The sequence below is a fragment of the Clinocottus analis genome, unplaced genomic scaffold, assembly GCF_023055335.1.
Source record: "Clinocottus analis isolate CAN_PGR_092001 unplaced genomic scaffold, fCliAna1.0.p SCAF_8, whole genome shotgun sequence".
In the NCBI taxonomy this organism is placed as follows: Eukaryota; Metazoa; Chordata; class Actinopteri; order Perciformes; family Cottidae; genus Clinocottus; species Clinocottus analis.
Window position 1 is genome coordinate 19,929,036 of NW_027176240.1, and position 18,759 is coordinate 19,947,794.

General features: G+C 43.7%; 1 protein-coding gene across 1 annotated transcript in view; it reads right to left on the bottom strand.

Moving 5' to 3' along the window:
• Window positions 1–7,555: 7,555 nt before the first annotated feature.
• The window catches only part of fbxw4 (F-box and WD repeat domain containing 4), a 38,369-nt gene continuing 27,165 nt past the window's right edge, over window positions 7,556–18,759 (bottom strand). Inside the window, exons 7-9 of the mRNA XM_068568230.1 lie at window positions 11,330–11,467; window positions 8,204–8,345; window positions 7,556–7,751 (exon numbers count right to left, since the gene is read on the bottom strand). Of these exons, the coding sequence (XP_068424331.1) occupies window positions 7,617–7,751; window positions 8,204–8,345; window positions 11,330–11,467 (415 nt within the window). The 3' untranslated portion in view covers window positions 7,556–7,616. The remainder of the gene's footprint in view (window positions 7,752–8,203; window positions 8,346–11,329; window positions 11,468–18,759) is intronic.

Here is an 18,759-nt window from a genome sequence, read left to right on the forward strand (position 1 = left end):
ATTATAAACAAAAATAGAAGAGAATTATAATATTAAATTAACTAACAAAACAAAAACAAAACAATAGTGCAAAGATGTTGCCAAACAAACAAACCAACAACAGTGTAACAATGTTATAGTTAAGTGATGACTTAAAGTGTTATTGCAGTAAGCAATAACACTAATACATACAATAACACAATAATGGAATAATGTTGAACAGAGGACCAACTGGACGCTACAGGGACTCACTGTCGCCTCTCGAAGGTACAAGTGGTAACACAAGACAGAACGGGGCTAGCTGGTTAGCATGCTAATTTTATATCTGTGCAACGCAATACCTCAACACCTTTGTCGTAACGCCAACTCCGTGACCTCTTCACATTCTCTTAACAATATTAGTTCCTTTATTTAAATGTTGAAAACTGAATTCTGGACAGGTCTTGCACATTGCACTTTTAAAATTTGGAGTATAAGTCAGAGACTTTACAGTGCCGTGTTCTTTGTTCTCAACATGTCCAGGACCTCTGACCCCTCCGGTGTTCACTCTACACTCTTTAAGTCGGCCAGTTTAACAGTCTCGTACAGCAGAGTTAGTCATGAATCTCTTTTGTAGTGACATAAAATCAACCGAGTTAACTTCCCCTCCTCTCTCTTCCCCTTTCCTTCCATCTTTCTTAGCCCAGCGCTCTCTTCTCCTTTGAACTCTTTCGGCCCGGTCCGAGGGGACAAAAGCAAACAAATCACATTGTCCTTTCGGGGAATTCGGGCTTGTTCGCTGCCTTTCATGACCTCTTCTTTTAGGCACCTCTCTGCCTCCGCTCATTCAGGGTCCCCCAAGAAAGTCAATGGTTCCTTACATCCCAGTTTGACAAGTCAGGAGGATACGCGCTAATCCCCTTAATCTGGCCTTTCTCCCGTGCTCAGCCACAGGGAGAGAAGGACCACAAGAGAGTAATCCTGTCGGAGAGACAATAGGATTAAGGGCCTGGGCCCGTGAGTGACAATCAGGTATCCACTGACTGATCTGCAAAGCAGGAGCCCCGGCCACTCTCCCTTCAATGTGACTTTATTTTTGTTTGGCAGGGCCCGAGAGGGATGGGGGGACGGGTGTGTTTGTGACAGGAGGGAGGATATGTCTTTGAGGGGCCGCTGGAGGTCCGACAGGCCTGTGGTCCCGTGAGCACCAGGGACCCAGGAATGACTGACAGGTGAGGGGTATAATCTTATAAAAGGTATTATGACATGAATGTGTGTCTGTACATGTATTCCCTGTAAAGGGAAAGATAGAGGCATCATTTTACCTCGCACAGTTGGCCGATCCAACGTTTTATTACATTCGAGAAGAAAAAAAAAACTGAACTGTACTAAAACAGCCAGTCACTGTAGCTTTAAGCAACTTACTCATTCTGAGGGAAAGAGCACATTCGTTGGTGACTATTTTCAGACTCATTAACGCTCCTTCGAGTCACGTGTAATATCTGAAAAATGAAAGAATGTCTCATGAGGCAAAATCAATCTTAAACGTGAAGGTGTGCTTTCCTGATACAAAGTGCTAGAAAGTGACACCTTATACACCAGTGGAGATGGTTGTGGATTTCAATAAGAACGCAGCCCCACCAGCCACCATCACTGCCATGGAGTCCTTCCGCTTCCTGGGCTCCACCATAACCCAGGAAGTGGGAGCTGAACATCAGCTCCATCACCAAGAAGGCTCAGAAGAGGATCTTCTTCCTGAGGCAGCTGAAAAACCTGCCGAAGACCATGATGGTGCATTCTACACTGCCATCCTTGAGCCATCCTCTGCTCCTCCGTCAGGGTTTGGTACGCTGCAGCCAACGCCAAGGACAGGGGCAGGCTGCATCGTTCACTCTGTCGAGAGGGTGATTGGCTGCAAACTGCCTTTCCTCCACGACTCGTCTGCCTCCAGGACCCTGAAGCGGACACGGAAGATTGTAGCTGACTACTCTTACCCTGGAAACAAACAGTTTGAGTCCTAAAAACAGGTTCTACCAAGCTAGTCGGACCCCAACTAACTCTGACTCCTACATCCTCAGGACAATTTCCTTCAAAACCTTTGCACATCTTTTCTTACAAAAATAATCTTGCCACTTTTGTTTTTTTAATGTGTACTTGTCATCTGTTTGTTGTTTACCATATTAATCTATTATTGTACCGTTTATTGTTTTCATTATATATTTTTATCATTTTATTCTATGTCCATGTTTATAGTTCTGCGCCTTTCACCGAGTCAAATACTTTGTATAAAAAAGTAAAATAAATTGCGTTGGACTCACATGATAGAAACACAAAGCAGTTTTCAGTTCGTTCAAATGTGAAAAATAAAATCATGTGGAGCACCCCGGTTAGAGTTTCCTCACTTCCACAGCACTATTATTAAGATGGGGATTTAGGGGGTGAAACTGTCACTGCACACATATAAACTACAAATATGTTCATGACTTCTGCTGCCATGAGCATGTGAGCTTCCCAGTGTGAACACCAGATGGCCCCATTGATACACATATGTCTTCAAAAGGAAGCCATATGTCCGCCGCTGCCCTTCCCTTTGAAGCCAAGCTGAAGCTCCTCAGGTCACAGGAAAGCCAGCCTTGAACCAACAAATTGAACCCAATAACGTGACCAGAAACCACACAAAAAAACCTTGATCTGCGAGTGTTTGCTTCTGATACCTGATCCCCGTCTCTCCCCCAACCCGGTTGTGCCAACACCACCACCGCCGCCGCAGCCGGGAGCCGGCCTGTAAAGGCCTCCGAGCCGGAGGAAGCAAGCCTCACATCCAGTGAAAAGAGACGCTCCATTCAGCTCAAGTGAACTTGGCCAAAGAAAACAGCGGTCGATTCTTTGCATCTCCTCGTGTTACGATGGCGGTCCAGTTAAGTGCTGGGGGTAAATTACAGGTTAGCCATTGTGTGAAAAGGAATGAATCATGAGGCCGGTGGATTTCCACGTGTGACAGGTGCCTGCAGTGGTCGCTCTGTGTTTGTTCAGGCGAGCTGGAGCGGCGCTCGGAGTCGATACCCGTGGAAGTTCCCACTCAAGGCTCAGGTGAGGTGTCAACCAAGTGCTGACCAATTGCCGTTGACAGGTTGTTTTTTTGTCGGACAGAAGAACCATGGACAGAATGTCTTCAACATGCTGGGAAAACCGCTTGAATGTGATGAGGAGCTGATGTAGAACTCATGCCCGTGTGTTAAGCCCATAGTTTGAGTCAGACTGCAGCTTAGCCGAGCTCAGCATAAAGACAGGAAGCAGGTGGAAACAGCGAGGACGTTCGTTAGCATTGGTTTTTTTTCCCCATGAAAACTTTGAGATAATTATTTTGTTAAGTCAGAAAAATAGGCCGAATCCTTTTTTCTCAAGTGAATGTATCCCGTAGAAGGTCTGTATTTACATTGCGAGATGCGTGTTTTTTCCAAAGGGTTTCATTTTCCAATTGATGCCGTTTTTGTGGATCTCCAATAACATTTAGCATCTAACACATTATTTCCACTGCAGAAACCTTTCTGGGTGAGCAGAGACTTCTTTTACCTGACCTTCATGATATAAACCAGAAGAGCCAGTGCCTGAATGCAGCTCTTGGGCCAACCAAAAGGTCCCAGCTCCGTGGGTACCATTTCCACAATTGTTATAAAAATAATAATACTTAAGGATCACAACAGTAGCAGCTGCCTCAACAGGTGGATCAGTGACTGTCCCGTCTGTGGACATGTTAACGTTTGTGTCAACCCAGTCACATTCAACGACATTCATATTGGACGTTTCTGCAAAAAGGTTAGCACAGCGTGCTTGACAATATTCCAGGAAAGACAGAAACTAAAGGGAGGCGGAGCAAAGGCAGCTGCTTTAAAAGACCAAAAAAAAACAAAGACCCGTTTGAAGTGTGCGGGTGAACGGTGTGGCATGTTTTTTTATGGGGCCGCTGCTCGACAGCAGCTTTGTGCTTCATGATGTAGCAGCACCTTCTGAAATGGATGATGTCACCCGACACACAGGTATCAGGGATGAGAGGGCAAGGCGGAGGTCTAAGCTCCCAAACCCTGAGTGACACTACAGAGGAGGACAGACATGTGCAGACAAGAAAACCCAGCGCTCAATGCCAGGCTCGTTTATCCACTGGACCTAAACATCTACTTACAGAGAGAACACACAGAGCGGAGAAGCTGAGGTCTACCGGAGTGGCAGCGTGGATACTTCTGTCATTGTAATGTCGCTTTGTCCATTTAGAACTTAAATGCAAGTGATGTTCGTTAAAGGAAGCTAAGATAGTCATGCTGAATAAACAACAATATTACAATGTTTTAGTAATAGAGGCAGGCTGATTTTTTCTTGTTATTTGCGTTACAACAAATGACAGTTGGAGTTTTCTTCAGCTGCCAAGGTGCCATGGACATATTGGCGTTGTAGACTTTTCCGGATTGAGTCAGTAGAAAGCAGCTGTTATTGTGAGTAACATGGTATAGTTTAGTATACAGTATGAGGATTATAAGTAAAAAAAAAAAAAACGTTGGTAGGTTGGAGGGACTTTCACCCAGGAAACCAAGGTTCACATCCCTGTGTGAAACTAACATATTACGTTGAACTACATTGTAATGTTTATTTTTGAAGACCAACCGTGATTTTTTTCTAACCGTGACCAAGAAGTCTAAACCTGGTTGCTTGGATGGATGGATGGATGGATGGATGGATGGATGGGTGGATGGGTGAGCGCAGTCCTTTAGCGTGCCCATTAAAGGACTGCGCTCATCCTTTAGCGAGCACACTAAAGGATGGTCCTTTAGATGAACCATCCTTAAACATACAGGAAGTGACATTTGACATTGACAACAAGGCACATTGGAGTGCTAAGTGCCACAGTGCTCGAGAAGTGACAGAGATTAGAAGCAGGGACATTAAAATGTTTAAGCTTCTTCACTGTATCAAGTGTACTGAACCATCCAGTGACTGCAGTGCAGTGTTGTACCGCCGCTGTTATAAGCTTTATTAGACAGTGTACAGTCAGTATTACTGGCTCTGGCTAAAGTACTACCTACTGATCACGTTTGACAAAATCCTCCACCAAGAAAATTTGGCGTGTAGCATGTTGTTGTGAAGGCGGCGCCCGTCCCCGCCCTCTATGATTAATTCAAGTGTCAGGAGTCCCCGGGGGTCACATCTCCTGCATGGGTGTGCAATGTCTGTACGCACCCTGGCCACTCCTCTTATGTGGCCCAGGCATATTAGCTAATGGACGACATGATCTAATATATGCCATTAATGGACAGTGGGGACGGCCACTGCCCAGACTCACAGTGTGTGGACAACCCGGAAAACATGTGTGGCTGCTCGAGCACAAACTCACACACGGCCCCGTTCAAGATCTGTGTGCTTCTAACACTTGCACACCTTTGATGTGAATGCTGTAGTTACACAATGGCTGAAAGGGTCTTGTTGCCCTAACTTTAAGCATATTCTCAAAGTTTGTTATTCCATCCAGTTATGATCCCATTTCACTCTCTGGGATCTAGGAACATGATGATTGTGTCCAATCGGTCAGATAACCAGACAGGATGAAAACAAACCAGCATTTTATCCAGAAGATCTAAACCACTTTATTTGGAGGTCAAAGTCAAATTGATCTAAAATGAAATGATGCTTATAATCCCTTAGAAACTAGTGAGCTACACAAAACTACAGTAAGAGCAGGAATTTAAGATGTTCACATGGATATTGTAGTTCTACACTAATAGCATCAATAATAAATTAATGGTGATATTGTAAAGCTAAATCAGAATTAGAATCATATTAGCCAATCATTCAAAAGCCAAACAGGTTAAGGTCAATGTAATTAAGAAGTGTAAATCATAAAAAGGTTTCCCGACACTAAAAATTGCTTCAAAGTATAGAAATATACAATCCATGTGTGACAAACTTGGAAATTAGCAGGTTGACTCCGACGGAGAATTGCGTTTGTTAAATTAAAAAATACAAGAAAATTGTTCCCATCAAGCATACGTAGCTATACCTAAAAAAAAAAAGATAAACTGCAATTCATAAATATCCCACGAAATCTTTTTGTATGTTATCCATAGAATGATGAACCCAGACGCCTAAAGACTGAGATTAGTGGTTTACGGGACCAAGAAAGAGAAACTTCAAGACACTTTCCCATTGGCTTCACTTCACAGAGCCACAGGTTGACTGCTATCAAATATTTGTTCAATAAAAGGTGATTCTGTTGAAAGACAATTGGAAGCTATAAATGTATTTTGTTCTACTAAGGTCCAGCCTCCTCCTTTCCCTGTGAAAGGGTTTTTACTTTCTTTATTTGGGGGAGTTTTTCCTGATCTGATGTGAGGTCCCGGGCCAGGGATGTGAAGTGTACAGATTGTGCTTTTGGGTTATAGGAAATGCACTGAAAACTGGATTAAATCTTCTTGTGTCACTTCTGGTCGCAAAGGACCAAAATGGCGACGTCCAGAAGCCACCAGTGTTTTCACGAGTATTTAAACTGCTGCCGCCACTTGAAATACATCTTCACTGCATTCCTGAGCAGTTTGAGCCTTCATTCCTTTCAACTGACCACCCACAACCACACACACACACGCATACACAAACACAACCTGTGTGTAAAACTCCAGGTGCACTGTACGTGTGGTTTGATAATCCCAGATGTGCGATGACGTAGATTTGATACACGTCCATCAAATAGATCCTAACATTGTTTGGTGTGGATTTGGTGTGTGTGTGTGTGTGTGTGTGTGTGAGGGGGAGGGGTCAAACACTCTGGATCCCCCTCCGGTGTGTGATCTCAGGTGCATGGGTCAAATGTATGTAAACCCAAACAGTGTGTTTCCAAAGTGATGAGATGTTTTTTTTGTCAAGAGGCTAATGTGCCTTAATCCCTTCAAAAAGCTCCGGGGTGGATCCAGGCAGCCCCTCCAAAGTCTTGGGGAGGAAAAGGGCTGATCTGTGTTTTTTCTTACCGGGACTCATTCACTGGCTCCGCAGACACTGTGTACACGTGATTTCTTTCTTTTTTTTTTTTTTTTCACGTGTTGAGCATTTGCGCTCACAGCGCCTCGAGCTAACGGATTAGCCTTTCTTCCCCGGCAGGCAGCAGCATGCTTCTCACCGCCAACAGATAAGTCCTGTCCAGCTCGCTTTCAGCGCTTCTGGGTTTATCAACACAGATTGTTGCTATTTAAAGATCATATTAATATTTGTCCAATGCAAAGAAATACAATGTGTGTTCTTTAACTTTGTTATCTTGATTATGGACAATAAGGGAACAGCAGCGGCCTGGCATTAACCAATGAAAGATGCTGTTTGGTTGCCCTAAGGGAAATGTAGTAGCAAGGCTTCTCGGAGCCTCAAAGCACACCAGGGACTAAAAATAAAGATATCTCGGCCCTTTGCTGCTTTGACACTTCTTCTTCTCTCTCTTTCTCGAAGTCCACCCTCTTCATGAGATATTAAAACACTGTGACATGTAAAGAAAAGCTCAGTTCTTCCAAAACCCGAATCATGGGAAATATGTTGCTGTCACAGAATAAGACGTTTCTTTCAAAAAGTGTATTTTGCGCGAAAACAGCTTTATTCAACGGATTTATTGGAACAGTGTGTGCATGTGCATATCATCTGATGCAGATGGGGTTCTTTCTGAAGTCCAGTGAGTGCAGCGAGGTGGCCAGGGCCGCGTGCAGGTGAGAGCAGCTGAACCTCAGGCAGTACACCGGGCTGCTCACCGGGTGTACGCTCAGCTGGAAGAACTGCACACAAAACAGGCCATGAAATCACTCAGCGTGTGCAACATTGAGGGGGATTAATTGGCAGCGAGGGAATGTAATATTCACAACTATGTCTCAATCACAAAAACTAAGAATCGTTTAGTTTTTCATGAGCACCATTAATATCTTCCGAGGGATTGGGTCGTCTTCCACGGAGTTGTTATTATTATCAATACGTCTGTGAACATGTAAAGGAAAGTGAAACCGAAGTCAATCGGCCACAGAATCGACCAAAAGCTCTTTTTTTAGTAAACTTCTCTCCTGACTGAGACAAAGCAGGAGGAAGAAGTAAGACTTACTTCTGATTTCTATATTCTTTATAAACTCAGACATATTTATTTCATCACTTCATGTAATGTTGTTTTATGTCAGGTCTTTAAAAGCATGGCACTGTAGCCAATTCACACATTGAGGACGTAGCGTAGCCCACAAACCTTCAGGCATTTGGTCTGCCGTTTGTCCCAGAGTCGTACGACACCGTAGTACGAGGAGCCGCTGGCGATCATGTGATTCCCGTCCGTCTGGATGCAGTAGAGCGCGCTGTCATCAGGCTCCTCCCATTCCATCACACACTTCCTGTTTAGGTAGGATGGGAGAGTCTAAGCACGTGTTGAGATGTCATTACATGAATGCAAAAATAACACACGACACAACATTGTCAATTCACAGCCTCGAGTAGTTTGTCTGAATCTGCGTGGTATTATTATTTAATTTTGTATGCCTGAAATGGACAAATCAAAAATATTCCAGTTGAGATCACTGAAAACAAACGTTTGAAACAATTGCATCTGTGTGTGGATGTCGTTGAGCTTTAGAGACAATGAAGAAATGTCTGTTTACAGGAAGAACTCTACACTGTTAACAAGGAGGTCAAGCTGTGTGTGTGTGTGTGTGTGTGTGTGTGTGTGTGTGTGTGTGTGTGTGTGTGTGTGTGTGTGTGCACATGCTGCTGGGGGCTGAGTGAGGAGCAGAGCAGGGTTGCGGTGGCTGTGGTTAAGAGAGGGGAAGTATTTTGGGGATAAGTATTTTCTGCCAATAGACATCGATCCTCCATTAGTGCAGCCTCATCAATAAGTGATGGAGAGACACCAGGGGCAGACAATGGGGCAGCAAAGACGTCTGGACTCTCTCTCTCACACACACACACACACACACACACACACACACACACACAGATGATACAAACAAACGCACGCTCTAATTCTCGAACACAGCGAGGTCACCCATTGTCATCGCATCCTGGAGGTGAAACACACACTTAACTGTGTGAACTGGGGAAAACATATTGGTCTAGGTGACAGGTGATGATATGATATCTATGGAGAAGAAAAACAATGTATGCTCATGTTCAAAAGCAATGAACTATGTTCTACTGCGATGCATGAGTCAAAACTTTATGTTGAAGCACAAAATCTCAATCGAATCGTTTGTGTGGACGTCAGTCACGCATCGGCATCATATAAACACATTATTACTGAGCTGAAAGTTGATGAATGATCATTTTGCAGTCTTACTAAGCTATGTTGGAACACATCACTACTCATATATCACAGTCTGGGTTTCATTGAACCTCATTCCAACGTACAAAACCATTTCAGTTATTTTTGATCCCTTTGTTATTACTGAAAATGTAACTTTAATTACATTACACTCTATTTGATATTCCTCTCCCAAGACCCATTACGCTATTATAAATACTGTTATGGTTGGGTATACAACGTGAGAAAATCAAAACATCTTCACAATCAGGTGCATGTTTCTTTTAGCGCGCCAGCAAATATTCATACAATGAACTGATTCATGTCAATAATGTGTTTCCACTGATGTTATTAAGGTATTTAATGCCCTGTATCACAGCATAGTTTAATACATAGATATACAATTATAAAATCACATATATTGTGATTTGATCTAACTAAATGTGGCTTGTTCATAAAGAGGAGAGAACATCCTTCATGAGATCTATTAAGCATCTTGGGAACCATTTGTTTTTTTATCTGTCACAGTGCATTTCTCTTTGGCGGCGAGCCCCCAACTTCCAGACAACCTAAACCTCCTGGATGACCCTGGGAGCCTTTTTTGAGGCCAGTTCGGTTTGGGCGCATGAATTATTGATATCTAAAGAGGGACCCCCCTCTGCCAACCTTCACCCCAACCCAGCCCCTCGAGAAGTCCCCAGAGCGATCTGCCAATCAGATCTGATTTGTCTTACTTGACTGATCCGCCCCCGAAATACAACCTGAAACCCCTCTAACCCCTGCTGTCCAAAAAAAAAAAGGCTGCCCTCCCCAGTCCTGTTGCCGGCATACACAGAAGTGAGCGCTGCAGCATTAATATGGATATCACGGGTTTAAAGGTTGCTCACACTGCTGCAGATAAACCAGTCGGCCAGGAATGAGTTCTACACCTTGAATGTTATTTCTGAAGCTGTTCCATCCTGACAAGAGACAATAGTGAGGGAACTGTGCCGGACTTCACGTCTCATGAAAGCACATGTTTGCATAAAGTAAGCAAACTATGTGTGCATCAATATACTCTGAGAGCAGCCAGCTGACTGCCAGCAGGATTTACACCAAAGAGGAATCGCATGGACGGACCTGAGACCCCAGTTAAAGTTTTACCTGGCATTGTGGGTTTTAATGAGGTCAAAAAGATTAGTAGTCATGGTTAGAAATCATGAAAACGTATATTAGGGCTCCGATTACACTGGACCAATCAGTCACAACGAGAAGTGTTTGTAGTTTAAGTTGGTGTATTCAGAAAAACTCGCAGGGTTTCTCCTGGCTCAGAATATAAATTCACTATATATATATATATATATGTGTGTGTGTGTGTGTGTGTGTGTATAGAGAGAGAGAAGCATAACAGTTGTATATTCTTTTAAGTTATTTACTGTAATGTTGCTATATTAATGCATTGGCAATATTGCCTTTAAAAAAAAGCCATGCCAAAAAAGCTATTCGAGAGAGACAGAGAGAGAGAGAGAGAGAGAGAGAGAGAGAGAGAGAGAGAGAGAGAGAGAGAGAGAGAGAGAGAGAGAGAGACAAAGAGAAAAACCAAGCTTATTTTGGACTTATTGTGTGTGCTTGTGCTGCTGTGTGCGCAACATTAAACCATCATGTTTGTTAATATGACAGGCAAACGAAAAGGATGCATGGGACCGACCATGACGATCTGCTGACAACTCGCTGGTTTTGACTGACAGGTCGGTGCATCTTTGGAACTGGTGATTTTCCTGAAACCTCTTTGGAGGACGACAACAATTCCTCGATGCAGGAAAAGCCCTGACCTTGACTGCTATATTTTACAAACGCTTTCATCTTCTGCAATTCCACTTAGTGTTTACTGTGGTTTTAAGAAAAAGTTCCATCTGCTATTTCACTAATAATGTTTGTCGCTGTAGTAGGATGTGCCAACACATTCCCTTCATAAGTGTCCTCAATGGTGGATTTGGTGTTGAGCATGTCGAGGTAGAGGTCTGAAGCACACTGCAGGTGTCACTATTTAACAAACAGATCCTCCGTGGTCTCAGGGAGACTGAGACCACCGTGGTGGCGTACCGTGGGAGTCGGAGGTCCCACAGTCGGATGAAGGTATCGTAGCCGCAGGTGAAGAGCTGGGAAGGAGACTCAAACACCATGTCCAACACGCCGGCCCCGCGGCGGAACTCTACGCCCAGACTGCTAACACACTGAGACCTGGTGGAGGAGGGAGGGAGGAGGGAGGGATGGAGGGATGGAGGGAGGGAGTGACAAGAGAGATATGAGAGACATATGAGAAGGATGCATTCGGGAACCACATATGCCTTCATGTCAATTGAATTATTTTAGAAAAATGGACAGAGAAAATAAATAATATTAAAAAGAAAATATCAATATCATTTAAAATTCATCACAAAAAAAAAAGACTTTTGTAAAATGTCTTTTTTTTTAAACAATTAACAGAAATAACAAGGTAGTGCGTTTGGTGTTTCATTTCTACCTCTTTACTTACGATTTCATGAAACAATGTTTTTGAAAAACACTGACAATGAGGACTGTGCTGAGTAGATAACAATGAGAATACATATGATACTAACGTTATATTATGAGCTCTAAACTAAAAATACATTTGGTTTGAATTGAAATTCAACACTCTGACTAAGCTTAGTCTTAGTCAGCTTAGTACAAGATCTTCAGTCAATGCTGATCTATTGAGGAAACTATAAAGTACACTATTGGATTGATGAGAAAAACAGCACTGAATGGAAATGCTCCTGACTCTCCCAGCCCATGAAGAATTATCCGGTTCAATCAATTACCTTTAACATTAGCTGATACGTGGAGGTTGTTGGGAGTGTATGCAGCACAGGAACCTCGTCACAAAGAATATATACACATGTACTGTGAGGAATATAATGAAGGAATGGTGTGGCCCCTGATCACGAATAGTACATCCATCTACCATTACATCGCTTGCCTTTCTGTGGCTGAGTTAAGGTGGCAGCAAACCCTGCAAGGCAGCTCCTAAAGACGAGATGCACTGAATAATCCTCCCATCTTATTCTGGGTCTACCCAGGGATCTCCTACCATACCTACTGGTGGCTGTACACCACATCGGACCCGTACAGCGTCCCTATTAATCCGCTGGTCCACCTCACGCTCAATCTTACTCTCACTTGGGGACAAGACCCCGAGATGCATGAACTCCCTCAGTTGGAGCAGATACTCGCTTCCAACACAACACAATTCGGCATTTTGTCCGTGTCGGTACCAACTCTCATCCCAAATTTAAACATGTGAGTGCTGAAGCTCGCAGACTGACTGAGCAAACAGAACCACATCGTCTGCAAAGAGTCGAGGTCCCCAAAAATGAACTCTGTGCTCCCACCGGCTGTGGTTTGAGATCCTCTCCTTGAAGATCACAGATGGAGTTGGTGACATGACGCTAACCCTCGCAGATCCCACTGAACCTGCTGTCTTTCTATCAATCTATCTCGTGTCACGGCAAATCAAAACATGCACTGTAGGTTGGAAATGATTTACTTGTTTCCACAATCTATTGTTCATATCATAGAAAATTGCTGACCCGGGCAATTATAAAATCCTTTATGGCTGTAAAAAATCCAATGAGAAACTGTCTGGATAAAATGGGATTGTCCGACATTGTCTAATCCAGTGAATTAAATTATTGACAAACCAAGAACCTACATAAAATTATTGCAAATCTATAAATTCTCATCATTTACACAGAACTGTCATAATCCACAACATCTCGGATATGTCTGGATTACATGTTTTAATTGTTCAGATTGACAGACGTCTGAAGCCGTCCCACCGGGCGGAGGCCTGGATACTTGATAACATACTTGTTGGTACAAATACTATAATGCAATATTTTTCATGGCATTATTTTTATCATATAGTCATCATTATTACCTACGTCAAGAGGGTTATGTTTTTGGTTCAAATTGTTTGTCTGTCTGTTGGATTACCGAAAAACTAGCGACCTGATCTCCATGATATTTGGTGGAAGGTTGAAGCGTGGGACCCCGTCGCCGCTGGGAGTAGATTGGTCTTGGCTGAGATCTACAGGTCCCTCATAGTAACTAATATTATTATTGCTGTCCTGATTGTTTTTTAGTGACATATTTAACAAAAATGTGTTAACTTGGAATCCACACTCACAAAGTCAAGCCTGGGTTAGTGAGTGTGGGATTGGGGATATGTCCAAGTGATAAATAAAGTTTGTGTGCCTGGGCTGATGTGGTGTGACCTGTGTGTGTGTGTGTGTGTGTGTGTGTGTGTGTGTGTGCGAGTCAAGCTCTGTGCAGCACCATGCTCTTCTGATCACAGCTCCGTCCCGCCTGCTTCTCGCCTCTTGATTATTGGAGAATAACTTGCACTCAGCAGGGCGGATTATTGCAGAATAACTGTCTCTTTGTTGCCACTTAATACCCTCCATGACCGTGACTGTGTGCGACTCTCGCACGTTTGATACCTGCTCCGTAGCAACCATTTAAAGGAGGCCGCCGGCCTTGGCGACCGAGTAGCCCCCGCGCTGCGACTCGTGCCCCCCTTCTTTCGCCCTGGAGCTCAATCTGTAGGCTCAGGCTGGTAATCCCCCAGCCTTACCCCAGGGGGGCCTTCTTATTGGACCAGGGCTTTCCCCACAGGGCACCTTATTGGGTGAGAGCTTTCTCATTGCCAGGGTCTCATGACTAAGCCTGGGCCAATGGGGAGTCTGTGATGAGGCTGAGTTTGTGTCTGTGTGGGGTAGTGACCCCTCATTTTCCCCTTACCACTAAAACCAAGGAGCTTAGCGCTTGCCACACAAAAAGAAACCCATTCAAGCCAAAGGGATACGAGCCTGTTCATTCATAACTAAATAATGATGTCTCCATCACAGCACGGGCCACTCTAACTAAAAAGAGATCATCAATTCATAACCCCCAACCATCGGAAATCCTTCAAACAAGGTGATTACAATCTGTTCTCAAAGTCAAAAACAGTTGCAAACACCCGAATGTGAAAGAAAAACAAAAGCCGGGCTTCCATAAAACGGACCCGACATCTGCGCGGGGATCTTAAAGCCGGTAATAGCACCATGCGAACGAGCTGTATCACAGCGCAGAAACAGCAGGGATTGTCAAATTGGTAGGTCGCTGGCTTTTATGAGGCCGCGTGTGATTACAGGATGGAGGCATGAGCGTGTAATCTGTCAAAATGACTGTATCTGTCAGTGAGCGTGTTTCTGATCTGACCATCCTCTCTCGGGGCTTGTCTGAGTCCAGCAACGTTGAATACCTGAGTCTGGCCTGAAGCGGGCTCTAAAAACAGAGCCGACTGGCTGCGGCACAGCCTCAAAGCGTTGCTGAGGAACTCTGCAGGAACATCACAGGGCGCGAGCTGGCCCGCGTCGCTTTTTCATCGTCGCCATACCACATGCAGATTATGTTGTAAGCAGCCGGATTTTCAAGAAATACGTGAAACCTCATAACAGCGCATTGCAACAACTCAATGTGTGTTCTTCTTCTTGTTATCCTAAGTATCTTAGAGCCCTGGGACATACAAGTTGCACATTCAACTGGCTTGATTTAAAATGGCTTAATATCCGGTGTCTTTCATGAAGTGTCATGGTGTAATGGGTGTGCAGTAGGTGGCGCAATGCCCCTTTGAGGATGGAAGTCAGCCAAAGCAAAGGTTATGAAGAAATAGATATTGAAAATGTTAACAAATAATTAGTTTAATGTTATGACAGAGAATGTCGGGTCAAGTCGGTGGTAAATGGCCTGGATGTAGAAATGCAGACAGCACATTTAAATAGAAATACACTGTGTTGAGAGATGCAGACTTCTCTACAACACCGACTGTCACCGCTTTGCACAAGATCTAGTTTGCTAGGAAGGTGAGAGCATTTAACATCAAACTGGTTTCTCTCATCAGCTCTCAAACAATAACCTTCTGAATAGCAACGACTTCCCTGTGGGACATGCAGGCTCTGCTCTATGAATACCGCGGGTCAGTGTACACTGTTCTGATCAAATCGTCGAACTTGAGGCTTCAAAACTGCAGCCCACGAACCGATGGGTGACGTCATGACGACTACATCCGCTTCCTACACACAGTCTATGGTTGAAAGATGATCAATTATCAAACATACTCATTCCCCAGCCCTAGTTAGTCCTGTGACTTATAAATCAGCATAAACTTGAGCTATACATAACATTATAATCATAGGTCACGTGGCTGACTGATAGAAGATGAAAATAAGATATAGTCTCCTGGAAGATATATAGGAAATACTACGGTATTTCATTCTGATGGATTTGCAATGTAATTGTAACAGAAACACACAATGGCAAACTATAATGAATGGGAGCCGGAGTGCAACCTAATGACAATGATCCTTTAAGCCTCATGTCAAAATAAAAATAACAGAGATTCAAATGCAAATCGCGAGAATCATTTTGCTGCTTGAGAGCTGCAGCGACTTTGTGAGATGGGCAGGCCGGTGCTTTGGGGGGGGGGGGGGCTCCGACTTAGTGATTGTTATGAGGGGGCTGCTGGCTGTGTGACATACAGGGTCTAAGTCCTGATTTAAGCCTGTCTGGTCTCTCTGCAGGAGCCAGGTTGGCTTTATAGGGGCCACACACACACACACACACACACACACAGGTTGTGAAAGGAATCATTAATGAACTGACAATGTCGAGGGAAAAAATAGAAGAAGCTGAGGGCATTATCCTTCCGTGGTGGGGACGGCCAAAGAAAAGCTGTGTGTGTGTTTAGGAGGCTGAGCTTTAAACAGGAGCCCGGGGGACGCACTGGGAAAACAGGCCCTCTCGTCAAAAGCCGTCAGACAGGTAGAGAAAAGACGCCCCGCTGAGGTTTTTACTCCCTAAAACAAACAACCTGCTGCACGTCAACCCAATTTAGCCGGCACCTCTGAGCTCGCTGCGGCAGGAATGCAAGCTTTCCCTGGTGAAGAGGGAGGGGCCCATCGACAACGACCATCTTTCAAAAAAAAAAAAAAAAAAAATCTTGCATACGTGTGCGCCCGTGCAAAGACAATGCCCACTGCAATTTGTATAACAGAGTCCAACCCCGACGCAGACATTTCACTCTGCTCTTTTCAGTGTCAGGAATGTGAGGAATCCGAGCCTGATTGTGAAAAAAAAAGAAGAGAAAAAAAAGAGGGCTCCTTTTCTGAAAGAACAGAGGGGACTTTTGGGAGTTGGGACTGATGGTCAGGGTCCTTTCTCTTTGATGCCGTCTTCACCCCCTCTGTGTTTAGCCATGAGCGAAGACGGTGTGAAAAAGTCGGGGTGCTGCTCCAATGGCGCTACTTCTGTGGGATACCTCCCCCCCCCTCTATCCGGCTGATCAGAAGAGCTCTTTGTGCCGCCGAGATGAACAAAAAAAAAAAAAAAAGAGAGAGACAGAATTGATTGCAACAGAGCATAAGAGAAAGTGTTAAATGAAAATAAAATCAAAGCCACAAGAGCTCAATGGAAGTTTTTTTAACCTGCGGTTAGCCGCCGGTGGCAACCAAGAGGAAATGGATGACGGCTGGATCATTTGAGAAAAATATCTAACTGCAGGTTTTCTGACCAAAACTGTGATTTTGAGCTTTGAACTTTCCTTTTTTTTATTCAGACCGGCCTGTGTTGTAATATACTTCTTTTTTTAAAAAATGATCAAAGTTGCTTGTAGCTCCAGGGTTCTTTTATTCAAAGCTAAAGTTCCTGATAAACCTGACTAAAGTTGTTTATTTACCATATTTAAAAAAAAAAAAAATTCAAATCGCAATAACAGAGTAAAAAGTCACTACTGAGCCCCCAACTGCAACCTGCAAAACAGCAAAATACAAGATGTATTTCATGTGATTTGACAAAGTGAGACAGTGAGACAGTGTCACCACTATTTTTTTTCCACAGAGACAGGAAGTGACTGCTGGAATCCTTCCTGGAATATTTTGCGGTCTCTCTGCTGTGATCTGGCGGCGGTGGCGGCGGCGGCAGCTGTTTTTGCCGGACGTTGTTTGGCGCTGCAGGTGGAACGGTGTTTAGACTCAGGTGGCTGTGGGATCAAAGGGACAGGCTGCTGCGCTAATGCACTGGGTGGAGGCTGGTGGTGGTGGGTGCTAGGGGCTGACGGTGCTGCGTCATGGCCGGGGAGACGAAGGCATCTGCAGTGGCTGAAGCCGGCTCGTCCACGAGCTTCCTCACAACTGACATATTACGGATTATTCTCCATTCACAATATTCCAAACTCAACACAACTTAATTTGATAATACATTTAGAAAAGTGACCAAAAGTAAGCTGTTTTTTATTATATTCTCAATCCCAACGCTTGGTAAGTGCCCTACTCTTCAAACTATGTCAGGGACGGTTCATTCCACGCGTTGTATCTTTTCAAAATAAACTTCCAACATAGGTTTACTTAGTTTTGAGATCGAGGTACGTAACAAAACCACTTGGTTAGACTTTGGAAACCATTGTGGTTTTGGGTTCAAATAAGTTCTTTTAATACGTGAAGCAAGCACCTTTTTCTATGTAACTGGTGTTAGTTAAGTTAGTTAAAATACGTAGCTAAAGTAAAGTCAAATTTGTCAATTTACGCTTTTACCGTACATACACATTGTATAAGTACATAAGTCACATAACAAAAATGAGGTAAAATGAGTCAATCTTCACGTAGGACGCAAACAGCGGTTTCCTGGGTGAAAGTCTGTGTTTGTTTGAGCAGTCTGGGGCTTCTCATACAGACGCTTAGTGTCAGCATGGTGTTGTAATCACGTTTGGCTGGAATGGATCGGTCAACCCCAATGCAAAGAAATGACCAATTTGTAAATTTGATAAACAGACATGATGCTTGAAAAACCCACTTCAGTCTTTAGTAGTAAAGATAGAAGAGTAATAACTTAGTATAACTAAGGTAGTGATACATTACACTGACTGTAGACAGAGGTGACACCGGGTCAACTGATTCTGCAACAACACAATATGCGACTCCTGAACTGAACATTCATAGCGTGTGTGTACAGTTTAAGTGCTTTGGCTTCTACGATAAGAGTAAACATGAACAATGGACCCTGATCACCCTCACCCATCTGAGTGTGCACCCACACGCAGCCTGGTATGTCGATGGGAGACACCCTCAGGGTGCTGGTTTTCCAGGGACTTACAGTATGTCAGGGCGAGAGCAGCAAAGACCACAACGTCTACCTGCCATTCATGAGCAATACCTCTTTTAAAGGTAAGCTAAGGCAAGAGGGGAGACTCCATTACTCTTTCATTACCCATACGGAGACAACATTCTTTAATTTCTCCCTGACTTGTAATGAATAGGAAATATGCTTATAGAAAACAAAGTATCCTCATATATATTTTAACTTAACTTGCTCCTCATCAAGTGGTTTTTAAAGAAAGTCCAGTAACACATGTTCATTTCATTTTTTTTTGTTTACATGCATAGTCTTTTCAAAATAAACTGCTGTCTTCAAAA